Source organism: Anser anser, assembly GCF_964211835.1.
Source record: "Anser anser genome assembly, chromosome: 20".
Taxonomy (NCBI): Eukaryota; Metazoa; Chordata; class Aves; order Anseriformes; family Anatidae; genus Anser; species Anser anser.
In genome coordinates, this window is record NC_139741.1 from 3,670,897 (window position 1) to 3,696,586 (window position 25,690).

At 38.7% G+C, this 25,690-nt stretch overlaps 1 protein-coding gene across 4 annotated transcripts in view; it reads right to left on the minus strand.

Moving 5' to 3' along the window:
* PPM1E (protein phosphatase, Mg2+/Mn2+ dependent 1E) overlaps window positions 1–25,690 on the minus strand; it is a 67,538-nt gene that overhangs the window by 24,230 nt on the left and 17,618 nt on the right. Inside the window, exon 2 of one of the 4 annotated variants that reach the window (XM_083806297.1) lies at window positions 9,120–9,259. The exons of the other annotated variants lie outside the window; for them this stretch is intronic. Coding sequence (XP_083662423.1) covers window positions 9,120–9,166 — 47 coding nt within the window. The 5' untranslated portion in view covers window positions 9,167–9,259. The remainder of the gene's footprint in view (window positions 1–9,119; window positions 9,260–25,690) is intronic. 4 annotated transcript variants of the gene reach the window in all.

Sequence of the window (25,690 nt, forward strand, 5' to 3'; positions counted from 1 at the left end):
TTTTAGAGATAAACATATAACTACAAATACATTCGAATATTAAACACTGTGGCAAACTAAAGATTTATCCGGAACCTCAATTTCAAAATTACCAACACTGATGCACACAGAACAAGACACTAAAGGGGTAAATGGCTCTAAGATCAGGGTGCATGCTCTTTTACAGGAATAAAATTTTGCTTGCTCGGGAGGGATCACATCCTAATTCCCCCTGTCACTTACTCTCTGCAGAATTGCAGAGGATATTCGTGGTAGGGTTTTAGTTTTTTTCTTCAAAGGACAATCAAAATGTTTTAGCTACTCTGTTTCACATTAAAGTCCCAAATGCATTCTATTCTACTGAGCCACATAGTTATTTCAATGATTCTTAATAAATAACAGTTGCCAGTAGTAGTTAAGCCAACAGATCTGAATTATTTATAGTGTTGAGGAACAGAACAGCAGATAAAATGCATTAGGGCTTTCAGTTTTTCTTGCCTGAATGACACAATGGCAGCCTTCAGACATTTTTCCACAGGCTGGTGCTATAACATATTCTGTTTCCAATCCTGACTTAAAAGATTTTCTGAAGAGAAAACAGCCAAACCTACCACCATCCATCTTCAGTGATCACATTCACAAAGAGCGGGTAAGAGATTTGCCCAAATATAGTACATTACTATGGATTTTAATTTGATTGAACAGGTCATGTTCAAACTACTATCTTGTATTATTTGACAGGACTTAGTTACTTAGATGCCATTTAGCATGGCTCTGTATGCTCCAGTTAACAGTCCAGAAGCACCTCATGATGTTGAGCTCAGTGTTTCTCTTCTCCTGTGCCTATATTCCTTCCTTCCTTCCGCTGCAAAAAAGCACAGCTATCATCTTGATTTTACAATGGCAAATCCAACTTCACATTGAAGAGTGGAATGTGGAAATCCCAAGCCTCACCTTTTCTCCATGCCTAGGTTTTTAAGAGACCAAATCATGAAACACTGGACACACGGAAAACAACAGGGAAAGAAATTACCTCGACTACACCTGACAAATTATGTCAACCACAGTCGCTGAGGTTATGCTCCTTGTGGCTTAAAAGATGCATTCAAATATCTGTCTGGAGTGACGGATGGGATAGAGTACCTCTGCTGACCTCTGTCTGGGTAGAAACCTGGAGGAACGTCCTGCTTCCCCACCATGTACGCACATCACAGGGGACTGCACCAGTGCGAAATTCTCTACGCACGATCGATTCACATGGAGAACCGTGCCCACAAATGACAAGGAGAGATTTACACGCAGATGCTGCAGAGAGAAGAACTGGGGGAGTAGTTGTAGCACCATAAGCTTAAGCCAAACAATTTTCCTTTTATAGTTCACCTTCGCTTTCTATATGGATCTATTTACGGCAGGAAATGCTGCAATTTGTAGTGTTTCCGAAGAGTAAAATAAAGAAAAAAAAGAAAACCTGGAGAGATTAAAAGAAAAAAGAAAAAATGAAATAAGCCAAAACAAAAACCCCTCCTCTACCCAAATACTATAGAAATGGGGGGAAAAAAATCACTTTTGGCTCATGTGAGGGCATTAAGGCATCTGCAAATGGCTCCATCAGGTGCTGGATTGCAGGGATGAGCCTTAGTGTCCAAGCTGTCAATCAAGCAGGCTCAAGAGACACAGCTCTCGGTGGTTCCCTGCTCCCCGTTCCTTGGCCAAGCTTCCCAACTCCCCCTGTTCAGAGTTATTTAAAATCTACGCTCAATTTACTGAGACCGCTGCGTTGAAGGTGCCGTACGTCACAGGGGTGACCACGCTCAAAACAAGAAAGCTTCTGCTTTGGGTAAAGCAGGTCCTGAGCCTGCAGAGCGTACAGCTTGCCTGCAGTGTGCGTCTATATATAGCTCCTTTTGCGCACAAAGGCTATATGAATTCATTCTGAACAAGCTCAGGATTTCAAACAACTCTGCAGTGCTTTAGCCTCCCTCCCATCCCAAAAGGTACAGTGAATTATTTAAAACCTGGAAAAGATGTTCTAAAATTATTTCCAGCACCACTTAAAAACAAATCTGTATACGCATTCCCATCACAGTTGTAAGGTCAAATGAAAGTAAGAGCTGCCAGCTTTTACAGCTATGGCATTAAAAAGTAAATCTTGTAAGGTTATAGGCAATTGTTTTCTACCTTGAACTTCTCCATACAACTTGAAATCTACCTCTCCGTTCACCAAAAACTGGGGCTTTGTTTATGCAAAAGAATCAATCTTTTCTTAAAATCTTATTTGTGGCATTTAATTTTGTACGAGCAATATTGGATTAACCCACTCACCTCGCCCACCTCAGGGGCAATAATGCTGTCCCCATCTATTGCAGCTCACGTAGAAATAACCCAACACCTCATCTTGCTCTCTGCCCCCCTCAGACAAGACTGTCATCTTTTCCCATAAGTTTATTATTAAACCTGTGATCTCTTCAGCAGGCAGACAAGCTCTAAATATAAAGAACGACTGTTACATAATGCCTCAAGAAAGGAGGCAGCATACAACACCCTGTAGACAACACGACCCTGAGTAGCATAAAAGTGGAAAGGGGATGAACATCTGTGTTACTGTCTTGCCTTTGCCTAGTGCCTGGACTCAAGTCCATCCTGTGCACAGTAGAACATGGAAGCACATCATAGATGTGTAAAACTTCGTTTTTATTTTTATGGAAGATAAGCAAATGCAAACAAGCAACTTTATCTGGAGGTTAATTCAGGATCTAGCAAAAGCTTACTCAGATCAGAAGACATCTTCCTCAAACACAACAGAACTTGTTTGAAGCTCCCCGAACCAGGACTGTAAATAATACACTAGCGAGGACTGACTCACCCACGGTGATGAGTAGGCTCAAAGCTTCTTCAAACGGAGCAGCGGAGCAGCGTCACAGTTATAATCAGCAGTTAAGAGAGTTACTGAGGAGTCACACTATCAATTACAATGGTAATGCATATTCAGGGAGTAAGTGATATGCAGACAGAGAGAATATGAAATCAAAACATTAATAAAAAATAAGGAACCTTTGGAGTCAAATGATTATCTTCTATATCTACAGTGCTTTATACATACCCAAATGATTTATAAGCTAAAAATAAATGATTACTTCTACCAGCATGACGTGCAAGTTACCTTGGATGAAAACCAGCACATTGCTAATGATGGATAGAAACATTACACAACTGTTTTGAACAAACAGCAAAAAAAAAAAAAAGGTCCACAAAACAACAGGAGGAAATCTCTACAGAAATTTAAGTTTTCTGAGCTAAAATTTAAGCACAATAATGTGAATATCATCTTGACTTACTACAGCCATGATGGGATTTTCCATGTAAATGTGAACAGTAAGAATTATATGTCTATCTTGATGTCTCATCCTGCAAACTACATCATCATCCTTTGGCATCATACTGTACCTGAAATATAGACATGTGTTTATGGGTGTGTCTGTCTGTATTTTAAAATATGAACAATCACCACAGATTCCTTGGGAAAAGGAAGAAATAAAAATACTGAAACAGAGAGAAGATCAAAAGTCACACAAAAGCAGGTAGCTAACCTGGAAACTACATCATTAAGACACTGTGCCAAGTAATTGGAAATAGAGAAATTCAATCAATTCTGCTCCCCAAACACGCAGCCAGTACAAACTATCAATAATACTGGCCTTTAAAAAGTAAAGAAACACAAAGAAGCCCCTAGAAAGCACAGTTCTGTACTAAGGATAGCAGTAAATTAGAATAACAATTATATAAGCACAAAAGAGCAAAGTCAGGAGGAAGCCATCAAGTAAAGATGAAATTCAAGTATGTTTTATTAGCTGGAGCAGAGAATTCTGTGAAAGAGTGCAGACAGACCATGACAAAAGCCGTAAGATTTTTTAACTATCAATAGAGCACCAAATGTAAAAAATACAATAAAAATCTGTATTTTAAAACCATACTGAAAAGTAGCAATGAATTGTTTTTGTTGGACCTAGCTGTAAAAGGCTGCTAATAGCATGCAACTGATCTATCAGAAGTACAGTCAAGCTGCACAAAGACTGCCCCTAGGGCAGACAGTTTTCAAATAAAAATACAGGTGGTACACCCGCATGAGTGAGCTTTTTACTGATGCATGGAGTCAGCATAAAAAGACGCAACTGTGACCAACTGCGATTGGTTAGATTGAAAATAATATACCAAGAAAAGAAAGATTAGGAACACCAGCTGAGCTCAGAGATAACACAGGAAAAGTTACTGTTAAAGCAAGATTTAAGTTATAATAACACAGCGGTAGTAAATTGGAAGATGTAACATGATAGGAGACTAAGCACTGCTCCCAGTTCCGCATCTGACAAACGACACTTCTTCCAGCAAATCATTTAATCTCTACACATCCATCTATCTAGGTGTCAAATAAGTTTATTGCCTTCAAGCTTTGGAGAGGTACCGTGAAATTTAATTCATTAATACCTGGAAACTGTGTTTTAATCCTTGGGTAGAAGGTGCTGGGAAAGGACACCATATTACCACATTAAGACTGCCTAATAAACTAAAAGCACACTTATAACAAGCATTGCATAATTCCTGTTCTGGACCGTATACAGCATGGTCCCTCAGGTGTTTATGAGCAGTACAAAACTAGTTATATTTATACAGCAAAACCCACACACGATTACAGGCTATGCTAACACACAAATACTATCAACCTCCGGCTAGCACGCACAACAGCAGCAGTAAGAACACGGCAGGATGATCCTCGGCATGACAGTGATGAGAGACAATCTTTGCAGGGAGCTGGAAAAACACCTTTGTTGTTACCAAAAACAAAGTCAAACCATTCAGGCCTATCTGTGCTTTCCTCCTACAGAAGGATTTCTGCAGGAGCAAGGACAAAATACATCCTGATAACAGAACAGCACACCAAATAGGAAAAAAAAAACAAAAACAAAACAAAACAAAAAACGATTTGCTTTTAAGAGTAACAGTATCACTACTACAGAACTAAATCTGTGAATCTGGTATTGCTAAAGTATAAAAACTCAAAGGTGTTTAAAACCACATTTCATCATCTGTTCTGCAAAATAACAGTCTGAGGTGTGTTTCACACCTGTTCTTCTAGAACATCTTCTGAAAAAGGCATTCAAAATTGTATTTGCTTAGTGAGCTCCTCATTTCCCTCTCCCGCTCTCTCTCCTGTTTCCATTTCTGTGCCCCGCAGTGCCTCAGGACTTTCTCTTTTCTTTGTCTTGGGTCACTGTTGTAGGATGAGAGGGTGCAGTCACAAACCAGGAACATCAGTGCTCTGGTAGCATAGACAATTATGCATTTGTTCCAGAAATACACAGAAAATAAAGGAAGAATCCTGCTTCATCAATGTGGTCATAAATACTATTCTAAAATCTTAATCTAAAAAGTACTAAAAAAAGCAGATGGAAAAACTAAGGGTGGATGAAAAACTAACTAAGGTCCAAATGTTTCCTGAAGTTACTGAGAATGAAAAGTTGGGGGCTTTATTTTGTATGCCCTAATGATTCTCAAAACTTCCAGAAATCCAAACGAAACAGCTTGTGTAATTAAGCTCAATTCTTCCCTTCAGTGTGAGCAAAAAGGAAAACCTTCAAAACCTTTACAAATGTAAAATACTGTAGATTTTTCTACGTGTAGAAAAAAAGGCATGTTCAGTCCTACACTGCCTATAGAGGCTAGACATACAGTCATTACCTTTGCTTTTCTATTTGAAAACTTAAAAACTAATTCAAATTAGATTAATAAACTGTAGCAACATCAAATACGGAGGAATGCAAAAGCAACAATATGAACTCCTCAGGGATCAGGGAAATTAAACAAGAATATGTTAGAGCTCTGGTATAAAATAACAACGCTCTGGTGACAAATCTCACCCTTGTATCAAAACTCTGTTTTCTAATATTCAGCCTGTTCTTTTTGATCAGGGCTGGTTATATAATCATCAGCCATGCCATGATTTTGCTGAAATCATTCATTTAAATTATAGATTTTTATTAGTACCAAAGACAGCTAGAAAATCAATTCATTTCCAAATAAAGTACAGCAAGGTTGGGGCCTTAGCACTGATCCGCTTTCATGTGGGCTAGACGGTGGTAAAATAAAATGCTTAGGACAATAAAAGAGATTCACAAGCTCAAGTAACCAAAGAACAAAAAAAAAAAAAAAAAAAAAACAACGGGAAAACAATGCAGACAAGAATGCAAATCTGCCTGGCTCTGCTGTTAAGAGCCAAGACAGAACGTGCTCTCCTACCCAGAAGGACAGCCTGTGGCAGGAAGTCTGAAAAATCCAATAAGGCAAACTGCCTGGGTCCCCTGTTTATAGCTCTGTATTAATTCTTGATATTTAGCATGGCTTGTCAAGAACAATGAAGTATTGCACAATTCTTCATGAGGCTCTTCTGCCTTTTAGCTATGAGTCACCATTGTATTAGGAAAAAGTGAGCTTAATTTAGTAAACACAGAAGGGTATATTACATATTTTCTTAAGGTTTCTGATCCAGGGGGCTACATTTAATTTTTTTTTTTAAGTAGCTGTCTCATTTCTCTTCTTCCCACCCCCTCTTTTTTATTACATAAAACTATGAAAATTTTGTTAGTCTTCAGTAGGCGGCATCACAGGAAACACATAGTCGTGAACAGGAGAGAAAGGGGTTTCCACATTTGATGGAGGACTTCAGATCTGCTACACTCCCCCTCCTGCACAGATGGCTTCAAGGGAGAAAGGAATATTCCTTCAATATACTTCCTCTTGCAAAATACATTGCCCCAATCTTTCTAAGAAACGGCATGAAGGAAAATGAGAAAACTGCAAACAAATATTAGCATTGATAGCAACTTCTTAAATCTAGACCTAGTGTTTGAACAAAGAAAATGTCTGAATATTGATAAGAAAACTTCATTTATGCTGGAAAAGGGAGAGTACTTGTGCCCTTTTTAGTAGATACTCTGAGTTTACTGTGATCCCAAGTGAAAACAATAGCGAATCTTACTGATTTTAACACCTCAGTGATCAAAGCTCTTCTCTGATATTCAGTAGTGATTATGGAAGGTCTGCAAGGAAAGAGAACAGCAATGTACGATAGGACAACTCTGAATAACTCTTCAGTTTAGGTATCTCCAATGCCTTAGCACGTAAGAAAAAAAAATAAAATTGTGACTAGAATGATCGAGATCAATTTGCATACCTGCTACTACAGTAATTGAAGACATCTTACTTATGGCATTTCCTTCATAAGAGAGATTTACATGCTGATATATTTTACTTCCAAGTTAGAAAGAATTTGTCTTTCATTGCAGCTATTCTCTGGAAGTTGTTAAGGGAAAATGGTGAGAACCACTGATAAAGAGAAAGAACAGGTGAGTAATAAGCCAGGTCCACAGATCCATCTGCACCCTACACCCACCTCAGCCTTTGATATGGGACCAAGATGGCAGAAAGTAACTGGACATTTGATTCTTTCCTTCTTCTGTATCCATACATGTAACCCATTACCCTTTCACATCCTGCGCCCTAGCCCAGGCACACACAGAGCAAGCTGACTCCTCCTGTCACACCTCTAGTTTGTGCCGCCCAGGGCTGACGAGCTGATGATGAGCAGAGAAGACCTCCCAGGTTTTCTTTGGACATCCTTCCAGGACAAACTATTTCATCCAAATGTAATTGTTGTGATATGCAGGTGCAGAAAAAGTCAAGAAATGTGAAGCAGTTGGGAAACAGGGGAAACTAGGGGGAAAAAGTCCTGACAGTATTACAGGATGTCCCAATTATCAGTCCACGTTTCCTTCAAAGTTTTACTATTGGAAATCAAGTGCCTGTTGAAGTATTGTATTTTAATGAATCTAAAGCAGCAAGCAATTTAAAAGAAATGCAGATTTCTCATGACATGCTGTTTCATGATGAATCCCTTCGCAAGTGGGAGGACTCAGGAAGACACTTAGATTTACATATATTTGAGACCGAAAAAAGCTGTTTGACTAAGCTGGGATTGGGTCTTCCTGTGGAGTCTTCCAGACAGATCTGTCTGGAGGCTGCTGTAACATCCACTGCAAGACTGCCTCAGTCTCAGGTAAAATGCATAATTTAACTTCAGAATACAGTCTTAAAGCTATCATACCGACCTCTTCTTTTTACCATTAGCACAATATTTCAAGGTCGTTCGTGCATAATATGTAAACTCTAATTTATGATTTTACCTTGCTTTTAAACAAATAAAACATTAGTCCGTTCTATCATTGTCCTATGAATTTGACTACGTGCCATTTCTGACAACCAGATTTTTACCCCTCTTTTAAAGGGTACAGTACACATACCACAAAGATACTAATTTGATGCAAATCTACATAATATTAAAAAAAATGGATAGTTTATTTAAAAGCTTTGTTAGACCCAACTTTATATAGCATATCAACACACAGCAGACTAGGTAATGAGTACCTATGGCTTTTTTCCTCATTATGGCCTATATACTCAAACAGTAGTAACTTTTTTGTAAGAAACTTCATCTGCCAAGGATCTAGGTGAAGCCTAAGCCACTCACCAGAAAATATCAGGATTCACAGCTTGGCAAATGCAGAAGAGATTTTTAAGTATCATCCATTTGCTTTTTGGCATAAAACCCAGTGCTCCGCTATCAATTTCTGTGCGTAAGAGATCCAGGATAGAAATAGCAAGAAGCATGCATGATAATGCTTGCTGAAAAGAGTTTACCAAAAGGACAGATAAAAACTGGCAGGAAAAAAATCAAACGTGCACCGCAACGTTCACATCAAGACAGCTCCTTCACAAGGCACATTCCTTCAGCCATTACTGCACTTTTACCGGTTACAATTTACCTTCCCCTTGGGGAAAAAAGACATTCAGATTTTAAGAGAAAAATGTAAAATCTAAGTACGTGGAATCTGGACGCAGTGACAGAAAACAGCAGATGGCCAAAGAGCGAATACACGCCTCAGTTCACTTCTGGGCCTCTGGTACCGCTCACAAGCCAGTGACGCCAGCAGAGCCCCTCCGCGGACTTGCGCTCCTGCCAGCACACGGGGGTCACTTCCTATCCCACTGTGCTGGAGACGAGACGTCTCCCAAAGGCAGTGGTTACTCACCAAAAGAACACTCGAGCTGCAGCCATTCTGTACGTACACGCGGTCATCCTGTAATGCCTACTGGGTTCCAGGAGCAGTGCCTGTTTTCGGATGCTTCTCCTCCAACCAGGTAATACCCAAGCTACCTCAGCTGCAAGATCCTAGTTTAAAAAATGCAAATATCAGAGGGAAGCAATCAGAGGAGAGCAATGAGAATGATCAAAGGTTTAGGAAGTATTGCCCATGCAGAAAGGAGGAGACATACAGAAACATGAAACAGATGAAGACATTATATAATCCTCCATGTTAATGAGAACGGGACAAATATTATTGAAAAAAATAACAGGAGATTCAGATTAGGTGGCAAGAAAAACCTTCCCTCTGTAACTAAAATCACCAAGAACGTTAACAGCCCGCACGAGGAGGTTGCAGGATGTCCACTGCTAGAAATTTAGAGAAGAGGGCAGACAAATACCTCTCAGGATAGGGTTTAGATTTAGCTAGTTCTACCTTGAGGTAGAAAGATGGACTAAATGACCTCCTGAGCTTCTTTTCAGCCCTATTTTCTATGTTTTTTTTCTATTCTATTAAAAACAGGTGAAATTTCCCTTAGCTCTTTTCCTTAGAAGGAAAGAGGGTAATTCAAGAGACACATTATCTCCAGAGCATAGCCCTTATTAATTAACCTCATAACGTAACCTGCACTAACATTGTGCAATGTTGTGTACCCCCTCCAGCGTCTGTCCTACATAACAGTGTCTTCTGGCTACAGAATTTAGAGCTTGATCACAAAGATATCGGTGTCCTAACTCTCTCAAAAATCAATGGATATTTAGGTAACTAATTAAGAATTATAATCAGGCCTTTAGTCCAAAGCAGCAGAAAGACATGCGTTTAGAATCAGATTAGGTACTTCCTATTGCTTAAGCTTTCAAAACAGGCACCAAATAATGTATTGGCTTCCTGTGAAAGATGCGTCTTTTTCTCAGGTCCAGCGCCTCCCTGTCTCACATTTCCATTTCACACCCAAAGAAAGGGAAGCCAACTCCCTATCAAAGCAAATTCTACCAGGCATTTACATCAGCGCTACAGTCAGTCCTCAGCTGGGGTTCCTCATTTAAGGCTGCTCAAAGATACAAGACTATGAAGAACCAACCCTTTTATATCTGCCTGTAAAAAAAAAAAAAAAAAAATCTGCAGTGATAATATTTTTTCCCATGCAGATGGATTTCCCTGACAGATCTTTAGGTACGTTACAGAGTCTTTTGCTTGAGCAATATTCTTCTGCCTATCTACTGCTCTCATCCCAGCTGCTAATAATCAGAATTGAGAGACTTAATTACTGTACCTTTCAACAAGGCTTTAATTTTATTTTTGTTCTTCCTACTGCAAATGCCCATGAATCAGAGGGTCACTTTAAGCACAGAATTCAATTTAATTATACTCACAGGCATTTTTATCCTTAAACAGGTCAACTTATTAAAAAAATAATCTTGATTCTGAATAATGGAAAGCCTGGCAGACAATCCACAAGAGTTTCACTCTGAAAGCTCTCACATCCATTTGTTTAGATTTGTTTAGCAAGACTTGGGCAAGGTCCCACTGAACGAACATGACAGCATTAACTGAAAGTGCATCTAATGTTTAATTAAAAGTGGATTTTAATACCGACTTATTGACTGTTTCATGGGAATATTTACCAATATTTTTAGACTGGAGTATTATTTACTAATAAAAGCAGAGAATGAGAAAAGCAACACAAAAGGTCACGACTAAGATTTTCTATTCCTGAACTGAATCTGGCAAAATCCTTCCCAAGTTACAGAATAAAATTATTTTATACAACCAGACCCCTTTCTGAGATAGGATAAGATTCTTTTTCAGACAGGATAAGGTTTTATTACGTGCCAGGAGGATGTCTTTGATGGACTATCCTGATGTGAACTAGATCTTAAACACGGATGGAAACCCCATGGTTTTCTGTGCTTAATCAGGTTTTGTATACACACTTTAAGAAACAGAAAATCGTTAAGCAGGTTTGGGACTTCAAAGTCTAAGAAGAAAAATTCGGGCTGATCATGAATCTGTGCAAGGCAGAAGCCAGGAAAAATTCTGGAGAAATAACAATTTGGCTAACTGAGAACAGGGCTCCTGGAAAGCTGTTTTCTTTCCTATCTGAAGTATTTACGCTTCAGTACTTAGCTTGGGACTTTTCAAGGTGATCCTTTTGTGTATTTTTGCTGTATTATGTATTCTGCTACGCTTAACATGATTTCTGCACATTATTTGCAAGGCTAGATATTAAAACAGTTATACTGCCTTCCTTTATGCTCCCCATTGTTTTTAGCTTTTTGTTTTCTAACAGCTCAACAAACCTAGAACATTATTTATTTAACAGTATGATCAACACTAATTTGAAAACTAGCTGCTATTTTAAGCCACTTGTATATATAAAACAGCATCAACTATTCGAGGCGAAAGTATCAGAGAGGTAAATACAACAAGAAGAATGTAACACAAGGAGAAAGTTACCGTTTTTACTGATTTCGGTTAGAAAAATTGTTTACTGTCATCTTTATGTCCTCATGACAGAAAGGAAATCGAACTGCAGCGTCCAGAAGCTATTACAGAGAATTACCTTAACGGACTCTGATTGCAAAGCCAGTTCTTTGTGCTTGAAGACCACATGGAACGCTTTTCTAATTCATCCAGACTTACATTACGAAACTTGTAAAAGATAATTGCAAACACAGAAAAACTAGTTGCAATTTCTGCTCCTGGAAAAAGCTGCCTTTTCCTGATTTATTAAGCTATCCACATCCAGTCAGAGCAGTAGCTCTAGAAATCCAGAAAGACGATGTGCTATTTCCATGACCCTGACTTCATGTTTCATTTTTTATTTCCTTTTCTACATAAAAGTAAACATCACACAGGTACAGCATTACAAAATTGTGAGACCTACAGACACTTATGCAAAAACACAACATCAGTTGTTGCTTATCATCTAAGTGGTGGCTGATTTCAGAGATTTATAGATGTTTGGCTTTTAGCAGAGGTTTTTCTACAAATACCAAAGTTTATCTAAACAAGATATACCCAATCACGTAAATGTCCTTCTCAAATCAGTTCCCTCGAGCCAACACTGGAAGTTACCTCCGTTGCAACTATTATCTCATGTCTTCAAATGTCCCCTCTCACAGCTACCTGACCTTCCCCTTCAGCTGATACGGTTTTTAAATTATCCAGACTAAAAAGAGCAGATTTGCCTGTAACAGGTTCATCGTACTGTTCTGGTGATCTATTTTGTCCCAGGAGATTCAACATGGTATGTTCCTACAGTGCACAAGGCTGACCTAAGTGCTTTTAAGTCCTGACCTATGGGATAACATTACTTTTATTCATCATAAAAAATTCCAGAAAAAAACACCCAACCACAACAATACAAATGCACATGCTTGCTTCTGCAATGCCTCTTAAATTGAAGCACAACTGAGTTCAACAGTCCTGCATAACTTCTTACTACTAAATCCATGAGCATTTCTTTAAAAAAGCAAATTATTTGGCATGTTTTTTTTAACAGAAATATAGAAAAAACACACAACATCTAATCTGAAAAGTTCTACTGAATTTCTGTTGCTATAACAACACGTGAAAACCTTTTTACTGTTTAGGACGTCTGTAGTTATTTTTACATGCAACAGCTGGATTTGTCTGTCTGAATTTCACTTATAAGAAAATGTGTTTTGTTTTCTTCCTTTGAATAAGCTTTTAATATAATGGCAAATGTCAGAATCCAGCAGGTTCAGGAGCTGAAACATCTCTGGTAAAAAACAAAAAAACCCTCCACACATTACACTGCAAAACTGCAAAATGAGCAATAATTTGGCTAAGAGTAATGAGATTCTCACATTCTCCCTATACAAACACACCTCCTCCTCCCAGATTTGGCACTGGAACATCAAGGGCACAACAAGCCTTTATAAACGAGATCTTTGATCTCAGCGATACCACCTTCATATTCTAAATTTGCCTAAAATTTAGCAATACAGGAGAGCACCAAAAAGCTGACTTGTGATTTTCTGTAAAACAAAGCATGACAGCTTGAAACAAGCAGCATTCAGCTGAGATGACCAAATACATGTAAAACACAACAGCTAACTACCCTTATCTTTCTCTACAAAAGTTTCCCATACAATAAAGCATGGCAAATAAAAACAGTGATGGGAGGAGCAAGGGTTTTATGCATTGCTTTTACATAAAAGCAAAGAAGATCGATGTCCAAGAACCCAATACAGTAGCAAACTTGAATTTGTTTTTAGGATTCGTGTCTCACTAAGCTTCAGGGAAGGCTGCTTTTCAAAGTTTAATAATTTGTACATGCTACATCTATGCTTCCTCCCAGGGGAGGTGTGAAACTCAGTGACAGAAGCTGAGCTCTCTCAGCCCCCTGCAGAATTACACCACGTGTAATTTTGCCCCCCATATCAGTTATATCTGTAAGACTGGAAATTAGGAGCTCTGATCACAATCGTGCATACAAAAAATGGAGGTCAGACAATTAGGCAACACAAAAATTGACAACTAAAGAACAAAACTTATTTTAAAATCTCACTTTCATACTATGCAGCAATGTACTTATTATTATGGCAACATAATTTAGAATATCACATCATTGCAATGAATTACTATAGCAATCTGTTCTCTCCCTGTGAGGACTGAGAAAGAGTGAATTATATCCTAATGTGTATTATAAACCACTTCTGCCATACACAGCATGGCTTTGAAGAGTCTGGTGAAACTCACATCCCCACCTAGCTCAGGCAGAGGCAAGCTCCAGCAGTGCAAACCTAAGAGAATAAGGAGTCACAGACGGTGATGTGGATTCCTGAAAAAATCTATCCCGCTGTTTTCGAAAAGACCTGTTACTTACGAACTGAAATCACAAACAAAAAATATCAGAGACTCCACTGTGATGTTGGAAATATGCTATGCATACACGATGCAGAGGCAATAACGGCCTGTTGCTTGCTGCACATAGATTTCAAGAAGAATATTTGCTTTATTTTAAGCCACAAAAGAGGAGGGCATGACATTTTGTGAGCAGGGTCCTCCTGTATCTTTTTTCTTTCTGTTCTGGTTTTAGCTGTAAATACGTAATTACTGTAAATGCATCCAACGCCTACGTTACTTCTAAAACAGTACAAAATTGTTCGTATTGCATCTGCTGATCAATAATTACTAATGTCATGCAGAGACAGGTAAATTGCCAGTGCTTTAGCCTAGGACATTTCACGTTCACACAAACGCCTACAGTTTAAGGCAAGAGCAATACAAAAGGCAGAACCAGTCTTAATTTTTTCTTAATAATTTGCTTCCAGCTGATTGCCCAGCACATTAAGATGCTTATTACGTACTGAAAAAGCTTACTGAGTATGACTTGGATGTCTGGAAAACTTACAGCCCAGTGGTGGACAGTAGTCTTTGTCCTTTGACACCTTCTATGCTTAATTTATTGGAAAGCTTCCTGAAGAGAGGAGAAGTGTTCAATTACCTGGCAAATATCAAAGAACATTCTTGGTGTTGCTCTTCACTTGGACATGAATTCCATACTTTGAAGGGTGACCTTTCACGCTGACCTTCTGAAGTCTATATTTAAGCTGTAAGGCTGGAGAATTGGACACGGTACTGATCTTAAGAGTGATTTCCAGGCTGGTTAATATATAATGCATGAAGCAACACAGAAAGTATAGACCAAATGGCCCAAGGCAGTAGTTTCTCCACAATTCTTGAAAAGAACAAAACAAAACAAAAACAAACAAACAAAAAGAGCGGAAATCTGAAACAGTTGAAACCCAGTGTCTTGAAATTGTCTGCCAGGATGCCCTGGTAGCTAAATAACTCTCTGAAATCTGCAAGACTGATGAATATACCTAGATGCTTTGTAGTCTTTAGGTAAGGAAATAAAAAAGCACAGAGAATAAAACTGTCTTGGAACACAGACAAGACAAATCGGAACACTTCTGCTCCAGGATTCATAACCCATTTGAAGGCTAACCCGAAGGGCCACTAATAAAACTGGAGACTGCAGTGCTTCGTGATACGATCTTCATGATACGAGGCCAATGTAAACAGCAAAGTATGCAGAACTTAGAGGTGTGACACATCGGGAACCTACTTGTACTGGATGGAAAGCAACATATTTGTTAAGGTAAGGCAAAAAACAAGTAGTTCAAGCAACTGAAAGAATTTGAGAATGACCTTGTGTTAATCAGGTTAGCATACCCAAGGGAGTGGGAGGGAAATCTCCTTACTTAATAAGATCAGTCTTGATTTTAGAGATAATAGGGACATAATTACAAGTTGGCGAGGATGATGTGACCTCCAACCCAGCTTTTTAATCCTCATCTAGAGATACTTAATGAAGCTAGTGAAAGTGGAAAATAAAATGGGGTAAGGAATAATGACCAGTGCCAAAGTCCAGTGGAGAAGGTGTCAGTAACAACTACGCTGAATTTGTGGAACTGAAAGAAAGGAAACATTTTAACACCGCATGAAATAAGAAAACCTTTCAATGTATTTTGTTAAGCAAAAGACTTCAATATACTCACAGTCTGCATGGTCTACAGCTCTGACAAAAAACAAGGAGGAAGTGTCCAGCAAATGGACTGGCTTTTCTTTGCAGTAGCCTTCATATGCAGCATACATCTTTCCAAGTAATCTGCCAAGGTGCCTAGCCTTTCCTGCCCATCAGTTATATTTACTGTGGCCATTACAGCGTTTTTGGAAGTCTCAACATCCAATCTCCAGAAACACAATAGGACTTCATTTTTACACAAAGCGATACATACATCTGTAACTTTGCAGGTGCTACCATCTGTTCACGTATTTGAATTTGTACCCACAAAAATCTGTCGGTACAAAGCTCTTCCAGCTACTATGAATACCTTCATTTTAACACTTCAGTAATTTCATGAGGAATATTTCAAAAATAAAAAGCCAGAGCCATGCACAAACATCAGGAAAAATATTACCATATCAACACAGTCTTCCCAATCAACTTTCTGACCAGTACGTTTCTGCTTATTAACTGCTTTATTTCATATTAAAGATATGGTACAAACAGACACTATGCGATAGAACATTAATACTGATCTGAACATTATGAAAAAATTAACTCAGAATTAAATACTATTCGCTATTCTATTTTTCTAATGTTTGATATCAAAGGTTTGGGCATTGCAAAGACAGTATATCTGTCAACAGTGACTGACCTTGAATAAAGGCTCAATGTGATAGAAAACACTAGAATTTTTCAGCAGGCACCCTGCTCATTTAAAAACTACTAGCATTCAAAATATGATTGACACTGATCCCCTCCCTATGTGCTGGAATTCTAAAAATTACCTTTAATAAACAGGATCAGTTCTTAATGATCAACGCAACACCAAATTTAGCACTCAGCCGCTTTCCTACTGCTTTCCAGGTGATTTAGTAAATCTCTAAAACCAAGCAAAAATTTAGAACCTGGTGACTTCACGATCACATTGCTCTCTGTTCACAATTGCATCTTAAGATGAAATTAAAGTTGCTATAAAAAATTAATATTTACCAAATCTGAGGTTCAAATAAACTTAAAATGGAAATAGCACTAGAGGATAGCTTTGAAAAAAAAATAAAAATCAATGAAAAGCCATGAAATTTCTCTGCGTTCTGTCCTTCATGTCACTAATAGTCTCCCTAGAGACACACACACACACACACAAAATTAAATTAATGCTTTCAAACTGACAACTGTGGTTAAAAATAATAAAATGAAGCCCTTTTAATCAGAAAGCACTGCCAAAAGGTGCATTCGCTGAAGCTTGCCACTGCTAACCAAGGTCGGGCCAATCTGGCTGGTAAGAACATGATTTAATGTGCAGAGTGTTGTGAAGCCTACCACGGCTTTTCGAAGCCACGACCTCCTGCCAAAGCTCAGAGAGGTGCTGGTGAGCTCTTCTCAGTGTTCTCTGGCTGAAGACTGAGTTGCTATGATGTATGTCTGCAGCATAATAAGAAAAAACTGTGGAAAATATGAAGATCACAGGCATGTTCCCCGGAAAAAAAAAAAAAAAGAGATTTGATTACAGCAAGTCAGAAGCAATGCTGACCCATAAATACCTTACTAATGCTCTATGAGGAGAGAAAAGAGAACCATACTTCCCACCGTGGGTTCCAATTCATACCCATTTCAATATCAATCCAAAAAAAGAGCAAAGAGAGGGAAAACAAACCAAGTATTTTGCTGAAAAATCCTAAGTTACTAAAGAAAGAGTTTTTCTGTTGTTATGGAAACACAGAAAACAAAGGCTAGGAAAAAGAAAAGTGAATAAAGAAGCAATTTAAGCTGCAAATATAAACATGTTCTTGCTTCCTGGAAAAAGTCCTTCCAAATGATTTTGTTGCTGCTGTGGAACTAAGCAACTGAAAGCTACAAATTTTTCCCCACGGAAACACAGATAAAAATTGGAAATCCACCGTAACAAAATAATAAATAGGGCAAGGAACAAAAAACAGGCAGAGTTATCAAACTGGTATTTTCCACGCACAAAAAAAACCTTGATTCCTGAAAATGCAATAACTTGAGATGCTTGTTTTAAACAATCAACAGATTGGTGAAAAAGGACATAATTCTGCACTTATCTGGATAAAAAATGCTTATTTTTTTCTCTCCCACATTTGTACTCGTATTTCATACATGTTGAGCAGGTAGCCAAATAAATAATTCCATTCTCTGAGCATAAAATACTTACTAAAATTGGTTAGATCGCTTTAAAAGAAGCTATTTTAACCATGCAGAGTAGAATTTTAAAATTGATATTATCTGATATTCTGTAGTCTTTTTCAGATTAAAAAAAAATAATAATAAATGTAAACAATTTCTGACACAGTCCAAAGTTACACCAACAAATAATGCTAAATAATTGTACATATACAGTTGATAGACAGATTTGGATTTAGTTTCTTCATGAAATGGTAAAAATCAGTTGTGCTACCGATAGAATGTTCTTATGTACCTGGATAATCTACATTGGTCACATATCATGGAACTTCTCAATGAAAATGAGAAAAGTATTGATGATGGATCCTTTACTGACAAGCAGAGAAAATTGTCACTTTCTTCTACAGAAGGGCAGTAAATGCAAAAACCTTTGAATCTAATTTAAAGCACTTTTCCACCATGCCAGAAAGGAGGAAACAGATTTTTTACTTGAAGATCTATTATAATGTTTATATAAATTAAGAATAAAAGGCTATGATAGCTGCTTTTTCATCACTCCTAAATATTTGAGAGAAAGATTGCAAGTGAATCCTCAATAGCTTTAAAAGGTATTTTCGGTCAAATAACCTGACAGCACTTATTGAACAACTCTGCTGCTGATGGAATAGCGAGCAGGGAAGCAACTTCACGTTCACTAAGCATTTTCGTAAATAAGCTCATCTTTGAAAATAGTTTCTCCTTCTCGCAATAAGCAAACACATAAATAAATAAATAACACCAAGGACAATAGGACACAGGCTTCATATTATGGACCCAGTGATTTCTAAATTCATTCTGGAAAGAGAACCACTTTCAGTGTAAGTCATCTATCAGTCAAGCAGCCCTGTAGCTTTTTGCTCCCTGCAGGGCAAGGTCTGCTCATCCTTGCTTCTGTCATTTTAAACTACAGAAGGGAAGAAACTAAGCACCTAAGACCACTGCTGCCTTTTAGTTCTCTTAGAGGAAATTTTCCTCTTCCAAACAGGACTTTTAAATCATTTTGTGACAAAGAACTCTGAACTCAGGCATCTGAACTGCGCTGACACTAAAGTTATTTTTTAAGAAAAACACTGAGCCCTTCATGAGTTTATACATGAACATGCATAAACAAAATCAAGTGATGTTCATACAGATGTTACCACTGCAGTCAGAGAAAGTGACTGGACTGTACTAAGTTACTAGGTTTTACTTTGGTGCGCTGATTCCATGCCCTTGCACATATCTCTTAACTCCAAATCCCTGTCTAACTTCAATGCTCTTTGCAGAGAAGTAAAATTTAGAAGTAGAAACACGGATCTTATCAAGATCTAATACAACTTTTTTGGGAAAAAAAAATCCAGATAGAAGAAAACTTGGGTGATTTTTCAAAATGAAGCATTTCACCTCGTTTTGTGAGCACACCCCCAGCCAGCCACCTTGTACTTTTCCAATACTCGCAAGCAACACACACATAAAACCAGGTCCCCGTATACCAACGAACGTGGAAGTGCCACTATAAAGTACTGTGACATCTCTGTTTGACCCACTGTATTTTAAGAACAAGTTTAAAATTCTAATGCGCAGCGGAAGTCCCTGCACCAGGCCTGGTGGCTGCCTGCTGGAGAGCTTTACTGCTGGTTCTGAGCCAGGAGCAGGGGAATTGCAGCAGAGAACCCTGGGGGAGGCAGCCTCAGAACATCTTTTTCTTTTGGCCGAGCGCAAGTAGGACTTTAGAAGCACCAACACGATACCCCTGCTGATTTCCTGTCTCTGCTGCGCTTTTATCTTTGGTGCACAAAACTCGGTTACAATCTCTGCCATAAGAGATGCAATATACTGATTTATGCCTAATTAAGGATGAAGCACAGAAACAACATTTGATTGTTGTTTACCTTTCGACATCTGTTGGCCTCTTTCAAATACAGTGATTTGAAAAAAGGGAAGAAACCTCACTAATTGCTCTTAGAGCTGCGTGAAGAGTTCAGGCTTTCTGTTTCTGGGCTTTTGTAGGGATGAGCTATGTTTCAGACGTAGTGTGTGTTGCTATGGTAATTATTATTTTACTGAATGGTATACATTCAGAACTGATTTCATATTGTCAGACAGCAATTAAACAGATTAGGCTGTGTATACTCACAATTCTGAAATATTTCCAATTTTGTTTTAAATTTTAGGGCATGTGAAAAGCACTGGCCTGACAGTCCTGGAAAATGAAATACTAATCCCAAGGGCAGCTCCAGCTGTACAGGTTGCCTCTTACCTCCTCAGCGGCCTATTCACAGGCCAGTGCAGAGATGCAGCAAGACGTTTGGGTGCCTCAAGTCAGAAACTCTCAGGCTCCTTGCAGCTGCAGCTGTCTCCTGCTTATCCTTCTGCTGCAGACTTGAAATCTCTCCTTCCACACAGCTGTAGCAGCCACAGTAACTGCCAGAGATCAAATATTTTAGCATCTGCCTTCCATTATTACCGTAGTGGTCAGGAGAAAGTTTTTGGCCTCTCAGCTGCTAACCACTGAGGAAACCTGGCACGTGAAGATAAATCATGTTCCTCATCCCGCAGTCCCATCCCCTGCCATGCAGCTCCCATGGACAGCACACTGCTCAGAGCACGTAAATGTCCACACGGCATCAGCTGCAGCCCTGCATCCTTCGTGGGTACTAGGACTGTATCTGTACGGTAGAACCACAGCACACAACATCTACTCTTATTCACAAATCTATCATCCACCATTTGTATTCCACAAGCAAGGCGTACTTGAGGCTGACAACAAGAGCTTCCAGATTTACCTAGCTCTCTCAAGTAGCTAAGTAAAGTTAGGTAACAAGGAAGCAGTTGAGGAAGAGAAACAAGAAGCAACACAATTTAATTCCTGAGAGGTTCTAAGTATCTCAGAGTAAGAGAAAAAATATTCCTGTAATACCAAAATGCTGAAAATTGGGTAACCAAAACCAGGAAACCCTCTGGAGTTTTATTTGCCATGCTACAGCTTGGCAAAGGAGGACATTTTTATGGCAGGAATGGGAAATCAAGAGAGCCCAGGCTTGTGCCTAGCTTTTATATATGCTTTCTTTGGTAAATCAATCAGTTGTGGAATCCCATTTTTTCCCATGCGAAGAAATAACTCAAGAAGAAACTTAATGTATGTGAGTAGGGGTAGTCAGGGAGACGAATGATGGGTTTGAAAACTCATGGATGAAAAACCACTAGAAAAATGCACAGAATTATGAGGAAGGAAAGTAACTGTGCAGCCTCTGAACAAAGTGCAATCATCTCTAAAAGAAAAAAAAGAGAAATTCAGCATCTGCCTCAGTTCTGTAGGCCCATGACCAGATACTTGCAATTATACAGACAAAAACAGGGTAAATCTTTAAGCTTTGTGGGGAGGACAACCGACAGACACCGAGCAGTAAGGAAAATTATAAGATGTTCTTTTAATTATCTGTATATTTCTTGGTCATCCTCTCTAGCAAGTAAATTATTTTCATAGGTTGACATATTACAGCTTGTGGGAGAAGTCAGTTAAGAGATCAGGAATGAGTCAGCATTAGAAGGAGGAGAGAAACATTAATCTTGAGGAAAGACATGAAGGGTGAGAGAAAAACAGTATCATTCAAGAGGAGAGGAAATATTATGGGCACAGAGGGTCTGAAAGGTGAACAGAGTGATTGCTGCAGAAGGCAACAGCCTGCGGGGAGCTGGGGGAACACAGCCACAAACAGGGAGGGAAAAACAGGACTAAAATAAGGTAGAGCCTTGAAAATTAAGATAAAAGCGATTTTGATTGTGAAAGGAGAGCATAATTTGCCCAAAGGAGGTCATGTCATGGCAACATGACTGGAACAATGGTAGAGCGTTTGCTATTTCTCTGGGTGATAAGGAATCGACATCATCTAGTCATTTCACTAGCGGCATTTCAGCCTGTTCACAAAGGATCTGGCATTCATTCAGGAAAGTCTTGACTTATCTCTTTGTCCCAGCTCCCAATCCTGTGAATAGTGTGTGTTTTTTTTGTATGACATCAGCATATTAGTAAAATATCTAATTTGTTCACAATTGTAATCACTCCTTAAAAATCACTAAACCAGGATTGACTTTGATACCTTTCAGATCAAGCTGTCGTATTTACAAAATGTAATTTGCTGAGTAGCCCTGACATATGGTCAGAATAATTGGGTTTTCTTACATATGATCATCTTCCAAGAAAAAATTTACTCTGAGGGAACTATGAAGGAAGAAAGGATGTAAAATGAAGCAGTATTTAGTTCCAAAGGAACTTATAATGCATACTTAATTTTAATAGCTATTGAAACTGTCTGCTTGGCTTCATATTCAGGATAATCATGACTAAAACAAACCGGTGATTTTCTTTCTTAAGCCTTTCAGAAAAAATACTTTTGTCTGTAGAGAATGAGGAAATACAAACAAGCGTCACATTAACCAGACCTACAGCTGCCAAGAGCTTGAAAATTTAACTTTAACTGTAATTTCTACAATTTGGTCAGGAGAAAAAAAAAAAAAAGCAAACAGTTAACTAGTGGCAGGATTCCACAATGCAAGTTTAGTAAAGCTCATAATCCTCAGCTTTCCAAAAGGGCTGCAACATGAAAGTGCCGTGGCGAACAAACAGATCATTCTTTAAGACAGCACTAGCAGCTGAAGGACAAGCGAAATGGCAGCCACAGCAACGTCCCTGGCTTCCTCTATAAAACGGTTCTAACACCATCCTGCAGCCTTTGCCTAGTTAACCTGCAATCAGCACGTGTAAGGCTGAAGTAAGTTATTTTAGGAGCCAACTGGGAAGGAGATTCTGCTTTTTTGAAATTGGAACTGTTTTCTATGGTTTAAGACTGTTTCCATGGAGAGACCACAGCACAGAAACATCTTTAGGCCAAGTGCCTTGCTGCAGGCTTATCTGAATGAAAGCACCACAGCAGGAAGGATAATCGAGGCCAGTTGTTAGAATTCATGGGCGTTCTCCTATACTTAACAGAGGAGCAATTTATTTTCACTATTTTGATCTGTTAAGCATTTGAAAGTTAAACAGTGATATACATACCTTCTCTTAAATGACATATCTTAATATAATATTTATTCAGGATACAATAACGTTAGATGCAACAATGTCATGATACTGGATGACAACGACAAAGTGACAGACAAATTTATACTTAGACAAATGTAAAAGGATGCACACGGGGGAAAATATCCATCCTAACTTCACATACAGAACAGTGGGCTCTGAACTGTCTATTACCACTCAGGAGAAACATCTCGTAGGTTATAATGAATAGTTCTACTAAAATGCCAGCTTACTCTTGACTAAAGTGAAAGAAAGCAAATAGAATGGCAGTAATCAGTAGAAACAGAAACAGGATTACACAACTTTATAAACAGAGTGCATTCAGTGTGAACGCTGTGTCTGATTTGGGCCTCAGCCCCAGTTTCCCTCCTTCTACTTTCCCCCTCCCAATGCACACCCACACACACAGAAAAACAAGAAAAGGTACGGAAAAGGGTAATAAAACTAATCAAAGAAAGAACAGTTGCTGCTCTTTAAGGAACAATTAAAAGGTTATATTTTTAACAAAAACATCTGGATGCGCTTGTGGAAGAAATCTAGAGGATATGCTGTATGCTCTTGCACAGCTCCATATTAAAAATCCAAAACTCAACCTTTCTCCCAAAACATTTTGCTAGTCGACCACCTTCTCCCTACATATTTTTAAGACAACAGTGAACAGTGCTATATATGTGTAGATATTTAGGGGGATTTCTGAATTAGTTTACAGTTCTCCCAACAGGTAGTGTTGATTTAAGGTCACATTCTTAAGACTCTGCAACACTCAACAACTGATGTATATTAAATAACCCACATATAACATCTGAGGTAGCCAAAATTACACCTGTTGAACTACAGATAGACATTTATATAAGTCCTGAGAACATTTTAAGAGCTTGTTAAATCTTTAAAGAAGTATCATTAACAGTCTTCATTTTAAACTGTCAAAATAAGCACAAAAAGAAGCCTGTGGTAATTTACAGACCGTCCCTTGCATTTTTGTCCAGACTTCATCCAGGCTACAAGTGATCTGTGTTTAGGCAAGACAGCAGGGAAATATGATATATAGGCTTCACACTAGATTGCCTTTGCTTTCCTACTGCACTCTTACAACAAGCACTGAGATGTAGCTTCCCTCTGTACTCCTCCCTTCACGTGAACCGCTGGTTGTATCTGCATGTCGTCTGACACATCAGTCACATCGCGTGGGCCGTGGCTGGACCCGGCAGAGCAGAACTGCACCAAAGCAGGGCCTCCGGTCCTGCGCTGGCAGCTCAAGCTGCAGTCCAGTGTTTACCGACTGCAGCTCTCGTGACACTGAGCCATGACAGTGCAAGGGGATGCTGGAGGTTTTCTCCAGTCAGGGCAACGGCATGGAGTGCAGCCTACTTACGGTGGCAAGGCCAGAGCAGTGCAGTCACAGCACCAGTAACTCGGTACAGTTACAGAGGAAATATCACAGTTTCATACGCATATCCCACCCCATCAAAGGAAAACTATTCAAAATACTGAAATATATTTTGAGTCTTTGCTTACGAAAGATGATCGACTGCACTGCCTTACAACCCAGTTTAAGAACCCTCACCCTGTTTCAATGTATTGCACTAACTTGTTCTTACTATGCCTGTGCTAGAAGGATATCTCCACACCTTTCCCAAGACATTGATAATTTAAAACCTGAATGAAGAAAGAAGGACAACAGTTAAATTTTCTCTGGCAAGTCAGGATGTTGCCATTTGTGCTGGTTTTGCTCCTGGCTCTCCTGCCCACAATAAATGTCAGTATCTCGTTCTCATAACTCAGCACCAAGTCACAAAAGCTGATGCTCTGAAGACGATAGCTGGGTCTGAGAGCATTTGCTGTAGCTGAAGAAATTCCAAGGCACTTAATAACAGAACATTTACCTTTGACATCAGAACCTATGTATACACAAGAGGAACAATTTATGCTGACATTTTCCATAGCAATGCTCTTTTCCATTACAAATGCATCATGTTCTTCTTTCAATTTTTACACACAAAAAACAATGACCTTACAAGTAACATTTCAATTTTCAGGAAGTTTTAACTAAGATGATCATCATACCCAAAGGAATATAATGTTAAAATATTATTCTCTTGAACTTTGCAAATCACAGCAAGATACCGGGATGAGTAACAAACCTTTCACTGATTTAATACATATGCGCTGCTGTGAGATGTTTTTGCACACAAAGGTTAATTTGCTTCTCTCTGCACAATAATATTTATAATTGATCGAGAGGCCATATTCGCTCACTCAACCTCAAGTATCCTGGATATGAACAGCAACACACAGAAGCAAAATGACCACCTTTTGACCATTTTTTTTTTGACCTGCATTTCTTGAACTGATCAGGAAGTATCTTGTTAAGATGCAAATGAGCAGCCCACAAGAAAGGAACTCCAGCCTACCAACTACTTTTGTAATTCCCTGTGTTATGACAAACATTGCTAAACACTGGCAGACATTTTCTAATCACTACCTGCAGACCTGCACATCATGCATTGATCAAGACCACAGTTTCATTATCAATATTCTGTATAATACACACGGGTAAGTAACCTTTTGCTTTTTCTTAAGAGAATTCAGTTCTGTGGCTATCATGGGTAAATGAAGCAAGGACACGGATGAGTCACAGAAGTACTTTCAGCCAAGATCCTGCAAGCAAGGCCTGTCAGCTGAAAGAAATGGAACGCTAATCTATTTTGCTTCTTGAAATTCTGGATCCAATTC